This window comes from Esox lucius, chromosome 12 (genome assembly GCF_011004845.1).
Source record: "Esox lucius isolate fEsoLuc1 chromosome 12, fEsoLuc1.pri, whole genome shotgun sequence".
Lineage (NCBI taxonomy): Eukaryota > Metazoa > Chordata > Actinopteri > Esociformes > Esocidae > Esox > Esox lucius.
The window spans coordinates 8,131,431-8,145,004 of record NC_047580.1 but is presented as its reverse complement, the minus strand read 5'-3'; the positions used below and the strand labels follow the sequence as shown (position 1 = coordinate 8,145,004).

The 13,574-nt window shown below is 42.2% G+C and overlaps 1 protein-coding gene across 2 annotated transcripts in view; it reads right to left on the bottom strand.

The window, feature by feature from the left end:
• Positions 1 to 13,574, bottom strand: part of LOC105024968 (fibulin-2) — a 33,776-nt gene that overhangs the window by 18,877 nt on the left and 1,325 nt on the right. For both annotated transcript variants that reach the window (XM_010895305.4, XM_020051353.2), the window contains exon 2: positions 7,810 to 9,259. In XM_010895305.4, the coding sequence (XP_010893607.2) occupies positions 7,810 to 9,142 (1,333 nt within the window). In that variant the 5' untranslated portion in view covers positions 9,143 to 9,259. The remainder of the gene's footprint in view (positions 1 to 7,809; positions 9,260 to 13,574) is intronic.

Here is a 13,574-nt window from a genome sequence, read left to right as displayed (position 1 = left end):
ACCCTACATCCCAACCCGGGCCCTTGGCTCGCCCACCTCTGGGATCTTGGTCATCCCGCCCCTTCGGGGCAGCTCCTGATCCACGCAATCAAACCTTTTCTCTGTTCTGGCACCTCAACGGTGGAACCAGCTCACCTTGGCTAGGATAGCAGTCTCTGTCTATCTCCAAAAAACAACTGAAAAGTGTAACTTTTCATAAAGTACTTAAAACAGTTCCACTACCACCACCTCTGTCTGTTGTCTATTGTTAACTCTTTATGTTTTTATGGTCTTCTATCCAGCAAATTGATTAGAATGCACTTACTACTAAATTGTGTGGTTGTTTCACTTAGCTTTTTAAAAATGTATGCCCTTAATGTCAGTTGCTCTGAGTAAGGGCATCAGCTAAATGAAAATGTAAAATAAAAATGAGGATGTGTGTTGGACTTGAAATTGACTATTTTTGAACATGGAAAGCTGTGATGAGTAAATTCTACATAGAAGATACCTTCAAGCGGACATTACATAATTTCCCTTACGTTGTAAATCTGTTCAAAACTGAATAATGTCTTTTCTGTATTTTTGTTTCCACAGAACTTTTAACAGAAAACGGAAAAGCCCCCAACCCCTTCCTCATGATCAATTAATCATCACAGTTACATCCTGTTCACATCCTAAGCGCTGGGATGACAGATAGATTTCTCCTAGGTCCGGTTACATCTGTCTATTGGTATCCTTACCAGTGACATAGGTTTCATTATACATGAGTGGCACATGTCCCACCCCCCTTTTTGAAAATGACTAGCTAGCTAACATTTCATTTGCCAGCTAGCAAACAATCTAACACATTACACTATGTTAATTCCACTCACAGCCAGCACCGATATGACACCAGCCAAGAAGAGACTTAAATTAGACATACAGGCATTTTTTTCTATGCAAAGACAAAGTGAGTGCTACAGCTAGCTATCTATGAGACATTGCAAGATATAGCTTGCTAACTAACTAGGTTAACAGTCCATCCTTGAAAAGTTAGCTAACGTTACATGTTCCATACACATATGTAGTTGCATTCTAGTTCAAGCTGTTTATGTCATATTCTGTACTGCATTTTAGCAGGATCAGATGGTGAACGTGACAGAGTTATCCATCACAGCAGGAACAGACAGCCAGGACGAAAAGGTCACCATAGGAGTTGAGGTGAAATGATGAAACATAGCAGTACACACCAAAATTATTTGTTATCATGTGTAGCCCATAACTTGAATGTTCATATTTATTAGCAGACCCTGAAGTATGTTGAGTCAACCACTGTAGTCATGCCAGAGAGTTGTGGTGGAGCTTGGAGGGTGAGGTTGTGAAATTCCAGTACAGTACAGGCAAAATGTACATATAGTTCATATTATGTCACCCACACTAAGAGCACACATCCTAGACAATACCTTAACTATGTAATATTAAATAAAATGTCTGAAGGCAGTATTTTTCATGTTTGTTGTAGCAGAAGAGATGTTGTCTCCACCAGTGCACATACACCATGTGGCCATAAGTATGTGGACACCCGACCATCACACCTATAGGAGCTTGTTGGACGTCCCACTCCACAACCACATGCATTTGCAAAAAATATTTGTCCCCCACACATTTGAAATCCAACCTATGCTCCTGATCCTTACCATACACTTTATGCCAGTCAGACCGGCCAACCAGTTTCAGTTAACTACAACCAAGTTAGCTTAAAATCATTTTGCGCATTACAATGGTTGGATAGTTTTATTTCATGACATGACATAATATCTTAAAACTGTCTCAATGTCATTGAGGGCAACTGACGTCACTAAGCAGGTTACCCTGGATCAATCCAAAACAAGAACATGTTCTGAAGCTGAAATATGAATCTAACTACGTTTTAAACTTTAATTTGTCCATTATTATGCAAACTGATTAAATATTTTAACACTTTATTTAACAGAATGAGCAGCTAGAGGTGTTGAACAGAAAGCTGCCAATTTGCAATATTTATCCAATTCTACATGATCACACTCCACACCAAAAGTCTAAAATAATAAATGAAAGTATGCGTGTAATTATAGTAAAAAAGGAGGAATGATGAAAAGCTTGCATAATATAACTACAAAACAAGACAAAACCAACACTCATGAACACAATTTTTACTAGGAAGCAGATTAACTGGTAATTAATTCTTTTTTTTTTTTGCCATAACCTCCTGAACTTTTTTCTTGTGATTTACTTTACTTTGTTTGGATCCTAATTGCCCTTTCTCCTTGACATGTCTTTTTGTGTGAGCACTAAGCTGTTCATTTTCAGCAGTGCATAATTTATGGGATTAGAAATGAGGAGATAGGAAACCTTAAAGAAGGCAAAGCTCCATTTGATGCATAAATATCTGTCCCATGTCGCACCAATATGACAGCAACCTTCTTTGAACCATGGGTTCATTTGTTATCAAGACAGAGAACTTCTACTTCGCATCCTATTCATTTTCCTCTCAAGGTGGGAACAGTTCAGTTCTCATGAAACAATACAGAACGGTTTCATCTGCTCATCAAGACGTTAAGATATCATCAGCAGTTTGACTGGAATTCAGTCAGACCTGCCAAAGCAATGTTTGTGTACAGTCTTTTGTTTTACTAAATTCTGTCCAGAAACACATACTTCTACATTTTGAAGTGCAAAGACCATATTTGACATAAATGTTGCAGATTTGTAATGACTGAAAATCATTCTATGGGTCCAATTGTGGGGAAAGAGCTCCTGTACTGTGAATACACCACATTGCAGAGTTTGATTACATTGAGCCCTTAGAGGAACACAACAGAAAAGCTCTGAAAAGGCACCCTGCAGATGAAGACAAACATGTAAACTGAAACACGACACTTCACAGTGCAGGCCTCGCTTCTTAAGACAATTCCCCCAGCAGCAACTGAACCATGTCTAAGCTAGGCCTGTGAATATCACACATCCCGCTGTCAGGACTTCTAATTAGGAGACTGAAGCAAATATGTACCATTCGGATGTGTAATCACCTCCACGGCTCATTTATCATGTAAGGCTCATGGGGGGGATGTGTAGTTTGAACTGCACTTATCTTAGCCTGTCATTACATCCGTCTTTCAGCTCCAGTAACATCACGTACCCCGTCGCCCACATCTAACCCCAATTACAACATCCATTGAGAGGATAAGAAAACATGGTTGAGCATGTCTCCATCCACGTGCCAAAACTAAAAGGTCAGAACTGCCACACAGCTCACCTTGATGTTACTCAAACCGTTGATTCGTGCCATAGCCGCGGCGTCGGACAAACGGAATGAGCGGATGTTTTGATTCTCTCAGACAGGTTGGTACGCGTGACTCGGTGTCAGATGAACTGGACTGATACGACTGCGGGAGCAAATAGGCGAAATGCTCTTTAAGCACAGCAAAGCCTCGCTGTTTACAACTTAGACAGGGACGACCACTCCATTTATAAAAAGAACCATGCCCGGCCTGCCCACCATCATATTCCTGTCATATTACATGGAGTCAGTACATTCTACTAGTTCACATGAGCTGAAGCTTGGTGTAGAAGACTGCGTATGGACAGCTATTTCTCCTAATCGGTAGGTCTGATGTATTTTGTGAGCAGAACAGATGGTGATGTGTGATCCTTCCCTCTCTCTAGAGTCTGAACTCTTGACTATGGTTTGTTGACAGGAGTCCCGAGGGCTATTCATACAACACTATCTTTTATGGTTTCCCTCACTAACCTCCAATCCCATCAAATTTCCATGTGGTTGGATGACGACCAGGCCGGCATCATCCCGCCCCCTGGGGCTCTGCAGTTCCTGACTGGCTCCAGTGAGCTGAAGGATTTCTATCATTTCCAGGATTGCAAGCAATGTTATTGTACATAAGTAATTGGTGTAGGTCTGGTTGTTTGTTTCTTTGAACCAGGGGCAGGGCTAAAAAAAATTCCCTGGCATTTCAAACATTTCAGACCACTTTTTTCTTTGAGGCCCCAACACATCCCATTGAATTCCTAAAGGAATCCACACCAATCAGTTATAAACCAGCCAATTATTATTTTGTACACAAAATAGACGAGTTAAACAAGTCCATGGGACCATACACTGGAATGCCAGATGATCAAGGTGAATGTTCATTCCTTTTCCTCATTATCATATGCTAACCGGTTCTAGTTTCAATGGCAATGAAAATAATCTTGGTATACAGAAGACCGCATTTATATTTCATAGGTTTCCAAAACCAATTAGTTCTAACCACACATTTGCACGTGGAGGAGGGTTCTATTTCACGGAGCTGTCCGTTTGTGCTTAAACAGGTGAATCACTCCAATCCAGTTTGGTGCGTTTTTAATGTATTACTGTCAACACAAAGACATCAATGAAGACTTATAGCACACATCTTCTAATCTTCAGCACCGAGGATGCCTTCATGGTGGGTTGGAAACAGCTGCAAGTCATTGGTCATCACCACAACTGCGATGACAGTAATGCTGATGAGTAAAAGTGGCACACATGTAATTCACATGTTATTTATCACCGATCTCACGCTACTTATAGGTCTTGCTGACAATCTGGTTTCCTGCATGTGGCCTCGTTGTGAACTTATTTTATATTCTGAGTGGTTTTGAGGATAATTTTATCCGGTTAACGATAAAGAGACATTGCAGTAATAAGATACGTTGTAATTTCTGGAAATGATTTGGACAACTCCCCTAAATTGGTTCGTTTAGCAGCTCCAAGTCCATCCTGACTATGGTTGTTATTAAACCTGATGCAGCCTGGTCAGGAATCCATACTCCTTTTCATGCTCACAGAAACTGCATATCTGCCAAGTTCACTCCCAGATGCTAAAGTACACGTCGTAACAGAATGTATCTCTATCTCTGACACAAACACTGAGGGAGAAAATCATCTCCGGGTCCATTAATGATGATACTTCTGTGTAAAAGTTCCAAATGGACTTGAACTGTGCATGTCTTCCATTCTCCCATGCCTGTTCAACAAATTGATCTCACAATGAATTCAGCTTGGTTGAATAGGGTAAGTAGGTTCCCCGATGAGCAGAAGGACTGAGTGTGAAAGTCTAGTCTAGCTGAGCTCTAGTGATTACCGGTTGTATTGGCGGGCGCGGTGTCTTGTGGGAGAACTATAATCACTGCAGCTCATAGGGGAGCAGCGAAAAGAGTCTGGCAATCAAGCCACAACAGTGGGTTCATTCATCACGTGAATTATGCCCTTTTCAGGTACACCCCCCTCACCAGAAATTCTTCACCACCACTGCCAAGACAGCCAGTGCCTAGAAACCTCCAATCTGTTTAACTAGTAGAGAGAACGAAAGTAGACTGCTAGTTATTGACTCTAAAAGAAGAAGAAAAAAAAATCTTACCATTGGCTGCTTTCCAATAGACACCAGGCTCACTTATGTGTAGTGAAAAACTGTTGTGCTTTTGTCATGCGCGGTTCTCTATTCCTTTCCCAAAGAATCTGGCACATGGCCCCTTAATAACAAGCATTACTCAGGGACCTTATCGACTGAGTGTCTTCCTGTCCATAAGGATGTCGCCAAACCCCTTTCCCTTCACCCAGTGACCATGACCTCTGACCTCTAACAATGTCAGTTTGTCAGATGGAGGGGTTGGGGGAGGTGATTATCCAGGCCTGTCTTCCGCTACCCCCTGGAACATGCGGCTCAAGACGGTTTGGAATATTATTTTAGACAGTCGCGGATGTGAACAAATTCATAGTCCACCGACCTACCAGGAAGAAGCAGTAATCTACCATTTCATTCTTGGATTACATCCTAATATTATGATATGCAGTGTGGACAAGAGTTCAGGGCATCTGTCGAGACAAATCTACAGTACGTGTCGCGCTGCATTCAACATCAGGGTATACTGACTCACAGGCAGACTGGACCTTGTCCAGACATACATTGACCATGGCCTTAGATGGAATGGTGAACCCCAAGCACCCGTTGGCCTGACTTTACCATCTTGCTTTTCGTGAGTCTAGTTGACCTGCATAATCTACAGTTTGCTGCATGGAATGTACTTGACAATGATCTCCGGTGCCAACTCCCAAAGGAAAACCCTATAGAACTAGCACATACTATACATTCCTATGGAGGCCAGGTGCTGAAAAGCAGAGAAAAACCCCAACAGGTCTGAACAGCGGTAGGGTAGTAAAGCAAGGCTGGGAAAATGCACAGATGACGGTCTGTCACACGATACCTAGCAACAAGAGTCTGAATTCCCATAACTCCAAACTAGTTTGTATTGTAATTCATTGCTGTACAGTGGTGATGAAATCAGGAGGAGGTTGTTTGGTTTCACCATTTACAGCGTGTCTGCAATACACTGAAATCCTATTATGTGTAATGAGTACACACTAGTACTGTAGACATTATAGAATGTACAATCATAAACCCTAGTGGAATCTCATGATCTTATTGACTGTTGCTCCAGTTACATACATACATAATCCTAGCTACAATACACGACTGTCTCACTGACAAGCCCACTCTCCAAACATGGTTATGGGTCTCCCCTATTAACACTGTCGCCTCTTAACCCATCGTCAAGACGTTTAGCTAATTTCTTCATCTTCTGCTCTCCATTTCAGATGGGGCTCTAATTGTATTTATTTCTTGGCGATGGCCTGCTAACTCACAGTGATGACTGATGGTGCTGACACTGTTTCAGAATCGGAGTGGTGTTCAGAAAGCTCTTGGGAGGAGGGAAGACACTGGCGACATGCCACAAGGGACGTGAGAATACTTCACATTTCTGTATATAATCTGTCACTTTGGTTCCAGTTAAAGCAAACATGCGAAGTTGACAATCCTTGAATTCTCCAGTTAACTCCAGTGTAGTCTGTGCTGAGAGGTTAGCCTCTGGAATTTCAATTTGACATTTTTACTTTGAACTTTCTGTTTAATGAAACCATCCTGATGCCACATCTTAATTAGATTTTCCTGTTTTGAAAGGAATGTTCCAGATGCAGAGCCATTGCAATGCAGAAAACTTTCGTGGCACCCATCACGTATACAGCTCTCCACAAGAGACCGAAGCCCAACTTCAGCATCCTCCCTTCCTACTGTTCTCCAGCCTGCCCCAACTCCTCACTGTCCTACTGTCTTAATAAAGTTAGAAATTCCTTAAAAGAGCAATGTTCATGCATAGAAGGAAACGTAAACCTCTAGAGTACTCTAGGTTTTAAAATACTTTAAAAGACTAAAAGTTGCTATTTCCACTTCCACCGCAAAACATTTCCGTTAATTATTCACATAACAATCACATTTTCTTGTTGCTGCATCACTACTTTCCTCCTGTGTTTGATTTAAGATAAAGCATCTGTGGTAATCTCCATCTCTGCTGTGGGCAGAAAAGTAGAAGGGTCACTGTCTACAGACCATAAACCCTAGTTTTTCCTGGACCAGTGCCAGCTAGCAGCTACTAGAGAGTGATTATAAATGCCTGTACCTTACAGTGGATGTGAAGAACACAGGAAATCATTGGAGGTTCTAACGCTGGGCTAATGACGTCATAGGCACACCATTACATTACTTCAATGTGGCTCCTATCTTTTAATGAATTCAGAAATGAATATGAAACAGAGCTTTCAAGTATAGGCCTGGTGCCATTCATAACGTCTCAAAGGACACTGCATGAGATTAACTCAATTTAAATCAAAGTAATTATAGACAAATATCAGCGGCACACTATTATTTCAGAATGTGTGGACGGATAGAGGTTTACTGTCAACTACAGACAAGGTCAAAGGTCATTATAATGTTTACTCACCCTCAGTATTTACATGTTGTTCGTTTGAGCCCTGGTAGTTAAAGAGGCTCTGGGACTGTCTGCTGACCGACTGGTCTCCCTCCGCTGTCATCACAGGAGATCTGCTTGTCGGGCTGAACCTCACTGCAGTGAACGAGGAATCCTGGTCAGGTTTACTCTGGGGCTCCGGTGGGTGCTTCTCGTGTTGCCTCTCGTGCCTTGAAGTTGAATGACTGGTGTTATGGCGGTGGCTGCTGAATCTGTCTTTGTGCTCGTGAAGGCCAGTGTGTCTCACTCCTTTGTCACTACGGATTGTAGTTTGTGTGGCTTCTGTCGAAGTGGGACTTTTTGTCACTGGGTCGCTGTCTCTATGGTGCCTGCTGTCCCAGTCAACAACTTCCTCTCGATACCTGTGGCTCTCTGAGGTAACTTCCTGTTTTGTCATTGAGTTTGTTGACTCTCCCTGGGCCATTGAAGTGGTCTGGTGAATGTGATCAGGCTCCTCAGTGCTTGTCGCTTGCCCTCTTCCGTCCTGATCAAATGTTCCAAGTCTTTCTCTCAGCTCTTGCCTCAGATTGTCAAGGATCTCATACGGAGGAGAGCTTGTCTCAGGATGGGAGGGTGACGCCGCGGTAGATTCTCTAGGCTGGACCAGGTCTCGCGGAGTAGTCGACGTGGGTTCAGGCAGTGTGTAATCGTAGTCCTCAAGTTCATCTGTGGCTTTGTAAAGATCGGGGTCCAGGGGGCGTGTCTGTTGGCTGTCATGCAGTTTATGGAGGTCTGTCGGAAGGTTGCTGTTCATGGTGGTCGTGGTCAAAATGGGCTTGCTGACTTTATGAGGGTCGCAGTCGGGGACGGGAGAACACATTAGGCTCCCGCCATTGTTGGGGCAGTGGCAAACCTGACACGGGTCCATCTGGAAGGAATGGCCTGCTTCGTACTTCTGGCTACCATGGACACAGCCGAATCGCTCACACTGCGGACACCCGTCCACAGGTTCCGTGACAGCGATGCAATTGGTGGAAACCTCAGGACACGGGATAAAATGGCAGCTTATCCTCCCACCTCCGGGTGGGCAAGAACACTCTGTGCTTCCGAAATCCACAAAGTAAGATTCTCCTTCTGGAACTTTCCCGTTCCGGAAGCCAGCATGGAGGCAATCGTAGTACTGGTAACCTTCACATTCACATCCTATTTTAACACAGGTGGCGCAGCAATCGCCCTTCGCCAGAACCTCCTCAATGCAGTTGTCCATCAATGGGCAATCCACGCCTGTACAGTCATTTTGGCCTAGACAGGTGCCCAGGCACAAAAGGAGCACACAATGAAACAGCATCACTTTCTTTCGGTTCATTTTTGCATGAAGTAACCGAGAAGCAAAACGTTGAAAGTAGAATTTGTTGTAACTTTGGTCCACAGTCCTCTGAAGCCGAACCAAAGCAACCAAATTTCAGTGGGCCTCCTTTGACCTCTGAGAATTGAAGAGAAACAACATGATATAACTGTTATGATAAGACAGGAGCGTGGTGACAGAATTCATCACAACTGTTTGAACTAGATAACATTCCTGTCATTAGGCCTAAACTGACCATCGGGCTGTGTTTTTCCATGCTCACCCTCCGGGTCATATGAGAGCTTTGGATCCATGCTGTGATTTGCAATACATTGGTATGCATGGAAATTTGGCTACAGGTAACACCGGATAGGGATTGGCGGAAATATGGAAAACTTCATAGAAACTGACCAGAATAGCAAGGCTGAAATAACAAAACCCTCCTTCCATCTGAACCAATAAAATACAATTGGAGGCCAACAAATTAACAGCTCACTGAATGCTTGGAGCGGAAGATTGTTTATCAGAACACGATATGGGTGTAATTAGATATTGCCTAATAATGTTTCGTTAAAGGAAAGATTCACCCAAAACAACGCTAATGCTATTTGTTTCATTTGTTTCACTGTTGATACAACATTTAGAATGTCAGCAATAAAGTTATTGAGCAGGGACAAAGAGCAGTAAACTATTAATCATGTTTCCAAATATTAAACTTTAAAAATACACGAAAATACATTGTAAAATACAATACATACTGCATTGTAAAATACAATACATATTGCACTGATGTATTTCTGTATTTTGATAGTACTTCCTATTCTAAACATGATTACTACTTTGCTTAGTACTCTTCATCCCGGAAAAGTCCAATCTCTTTCAACTGGAGTCTGTCATTGGCCACAACTTGCATCCTGCCCCATGAGGGAACCATCTCATCCAGCTTGGTCACCAGTGTCAACCGCCATGTTGTTTTGGCCCACCATGATTACACTTTTCAGTGTCCTTTTAGGGGGAACCTTGTTTTTGGCCCACCATGTTTACATGTTTCAGTGTCCTTTTAGGGGGAAATTTGTCGTTTTTTGGCCCACCATGTTTACACGTTTCAGTGTCCTTTTAGGGGGAAACTTATCGTTTTTGGCCCACAATGTTTACACGTTTCAGTGTCCTTTTAGGGGGAAACTTATCGTTTTTGGCCCACAATGTTTACACGTTTCAGTGTCCTTTTAGGAGGAAATTTGTCGTTTTTGGCCCACCATGTTTACACGTTTCAGTGTCCTTTTAGGGGGAAATTTGTCGTTTTTGACCCACCATGTTTACACGTTTCAGTGTCCTTTTAGGGGGAAACTTATCGTTTTTGGCCCACAATGTTTACACGTTTCAGTGTCCTTTTAGGAGGAAATTTGTCGTTTTTGGCCCACCATGTTTACATGTTTCAGTGTCCTTTTAGGGGGAAATTTGTCGTTTTTGGCCCACCATGTTTACACGTTTCAGTGTCCTTTTAGGGGGAAACTTATCGTTTTTGGCCCACAATGTTTACATGTTTCAATGTCCTTTTAGGGGGAAACTTGTTATTTTTGGCCCACCATGTTTACACGTTTCAGTGTAAACTAGGGGATCATTCCTGGTGGGGTCCTGAGCTCATCACCAAGACAGACAAACTGATATTTAGTGACATGCAAAATATTTTCAGACAGTGGACTAATAATGAAAGGATGTTTTTAGGTGACTCTTTTCTTTAAGACAGACAGGGCAGTGATGAGGTACTTTACAGTAATCATTTTTCAGCATGTGAAAGGAACAATAACAGATTATAGTTGTTCACCTGCTGTACCTGATGGAGCATGAAAAGCTTCACCAGACACCCTCATAAAGATAACTTAGAGCTAAGCTAAAAGTCTACCACAACACAGTAGCCTAGTAACATGATTGATAGCGACAGATGTTCTCTAAATCTGCTATTCAAAATGTTTACTATCTAAGAAGAGCTGTAAATTCTTGGTTAGAAACATGAGTAACAATACTGTACTATTCCAATGGTTATTCAGACCAGTCTTTACTGGTGTGATGCAAGTATGTGATGTGACTTCAAATTAGAGAACATATTGAAACCCAGGTGTTTTCTATTTCACTTTCCCTTCTTTTGTGTGTTGTTTTTTTGAGTCCTAAGGGACAAGGGGACATTTCAAGTAAAGACATCTGTTGTATAAATTCAAAGTTATATTCTGCATTCCTTTTGTAAGTGAAACATTCTGTGTATATGAAGAAATACCCTATCTACTCCTAACATTATATAATGCATCTTTAACACTGAGCCTTGACTAAGGGATGGTAATAGCGAATTAGACAAAGCACATATAGCAACTCCTTGCTGTCTTTGTGTTTTAACTTTCAACATTGTATCCATTGCATAATGCAGATGTAGTTGCAGGTCTAGAACAATGCACTGTTTTAATGGCTGCTATATAATGAAATTGTTTATATTTCTTTAATTTAACAAGAAAGAAAAAATCAACACCAGTGGACATGACAAATTCACAAATATTACATTTATACAAATAGAAGTGTTCAATTATATATCAGTGCAAATAGCACTGAGCTACTAGAAAGAATAAACAAGATATGAATGAATGGAAAGTTACCGGTTTTGAGCACCAATATTTACAATGTGTTTTACAGCCATGTGGACTGAATGTGTGTATGTACATGTGGGTGAATACGCTATCCTTGTGTTTGTGTGGGTGTATATTGAGTGTGGATTTCTGGGTCTGTATGTGTCTGTGGGCAGTGTGTGATTTAGTGTGTGCACGGGGAGTGTACGTTGTTTGTTTGAGTGTAATAAAGGGTCATCGGGTGCCGATCAGAGTGCAGGGCCGATAAACAGTTAGTTTAACAGTCTGATGGCCTGGGGGTGGCTTTTCTGCAGCCTCCGTCCTGTTTATGATGCTACAGAACTGTCTAGTTTGCTAGCAGCGCAAACAACAATATGCACTAGGCTTGATGGTGCATCTGTCAAAGTTTGTGAGGTGCCTCCGGGACTTCTCTAATTTCTTCAACCACCTCAGGTTGGAGCTGTTGCTCCTTCTCGACCAGAGTGTCAGTATGGTTGGATCATTCCAGGTCCTCAGTCATGTGCACACTGAGAAACCAAAAGCTTTTCACTCTCTCCACAGAACCCTTCCCTCATGCCGTCCATTTGAAGTCCCCGATCAGCTCCCTCCGTTTTCACGTCAAGGGATGGCTGAGCAGGCACCCTTGTCGGCCTGCCGTGCTGAGGTACAGCATGTGGAAGTGATGTCGCCTTCCCTCCACTCCCTAGTCACCACGTGGCGTTGGCCGCCAGCAGGTCAAGGATCCGTACAGGGCTAGTACTTTTGGGGCTAGTACTTTTGAGTAACTATGGTGTTGTTTTGGGGAACTATGGTGAACTAAGGTGGAGCTGTAGTTGACATTCTGACTTTGGTACACATAACCTGGGTTGGCTCTCCCTGAAGTCTCAGTTCACCCCGAAATGCGCAGAGAAGAATGCGTTAAGCTTAATGCGTCGATGTCCGTAACACGGCTGGTTTTCCATTTGCAACCTGTTATTGTTTTAAGTCCCAGCCACATCCTTTCTGTTACGGCCTGGTACTGACTTTGCATTGTGTTGCGAAGGTCATAGATAGCCTGTATATACCGACATCTTCCTTCTTTTACAAATGATGTTATTTACAATTGAACAGGCTTTCAGTTTTGCATAGACGTTATTAATGTTATATACTTTAATAGTCAATTTAGGTACAACATCCTCCATACATTTCTTGGTAACTGGTCAGACCTGCACTTAACTTTGGCTTGTAGACAGGGTTGAGCAGATAAAGGAGAGTGCATGGAAATAGCATGCTCATGCATGGATTCCACCATATGGTAAAGCAGTTTGGGCTGACATGGTATATTATCCTCAGTAGACTTGCTCCACGCTTGTGTGTACATTGGTTATATGGAGAAACCTACTCTGAAATGTCTTTAAACTCTCAGCAGGAATTCATAAATCTGGAGCTACACACTGGGTTTTCTATATTAACATATTCTAAAACAAACTACATTTCTGACATTTTATCTCCCGATTTCATGAATCCCGTGAGTCAGGAATATATTTCAATGGAGAGTTTATCAAAGTTACGTACTAGAACTATCATGGTCAGGAAATTGAGGACACAACTGTAATTACAATTCTCCTTTAATATTCAAAAAAATATTCATTTTAATTTGATTGAACTGAAATGGAATTGACCCCAAAGCCTGGTAAGTATACCAAAGTAGGCTGCTGTGTGTTGAGTCATTCTACTATCTAGGAGCAAATTCCTCCTTCGTGCTGATTAGGAAGAGGACCACAGGGTTTCCTTCAGTGAGGATTCTATCGTCTCTTACCCAGCCCCTCAGTGTCAAAGTCAACCAAGCACATTTAACAGGT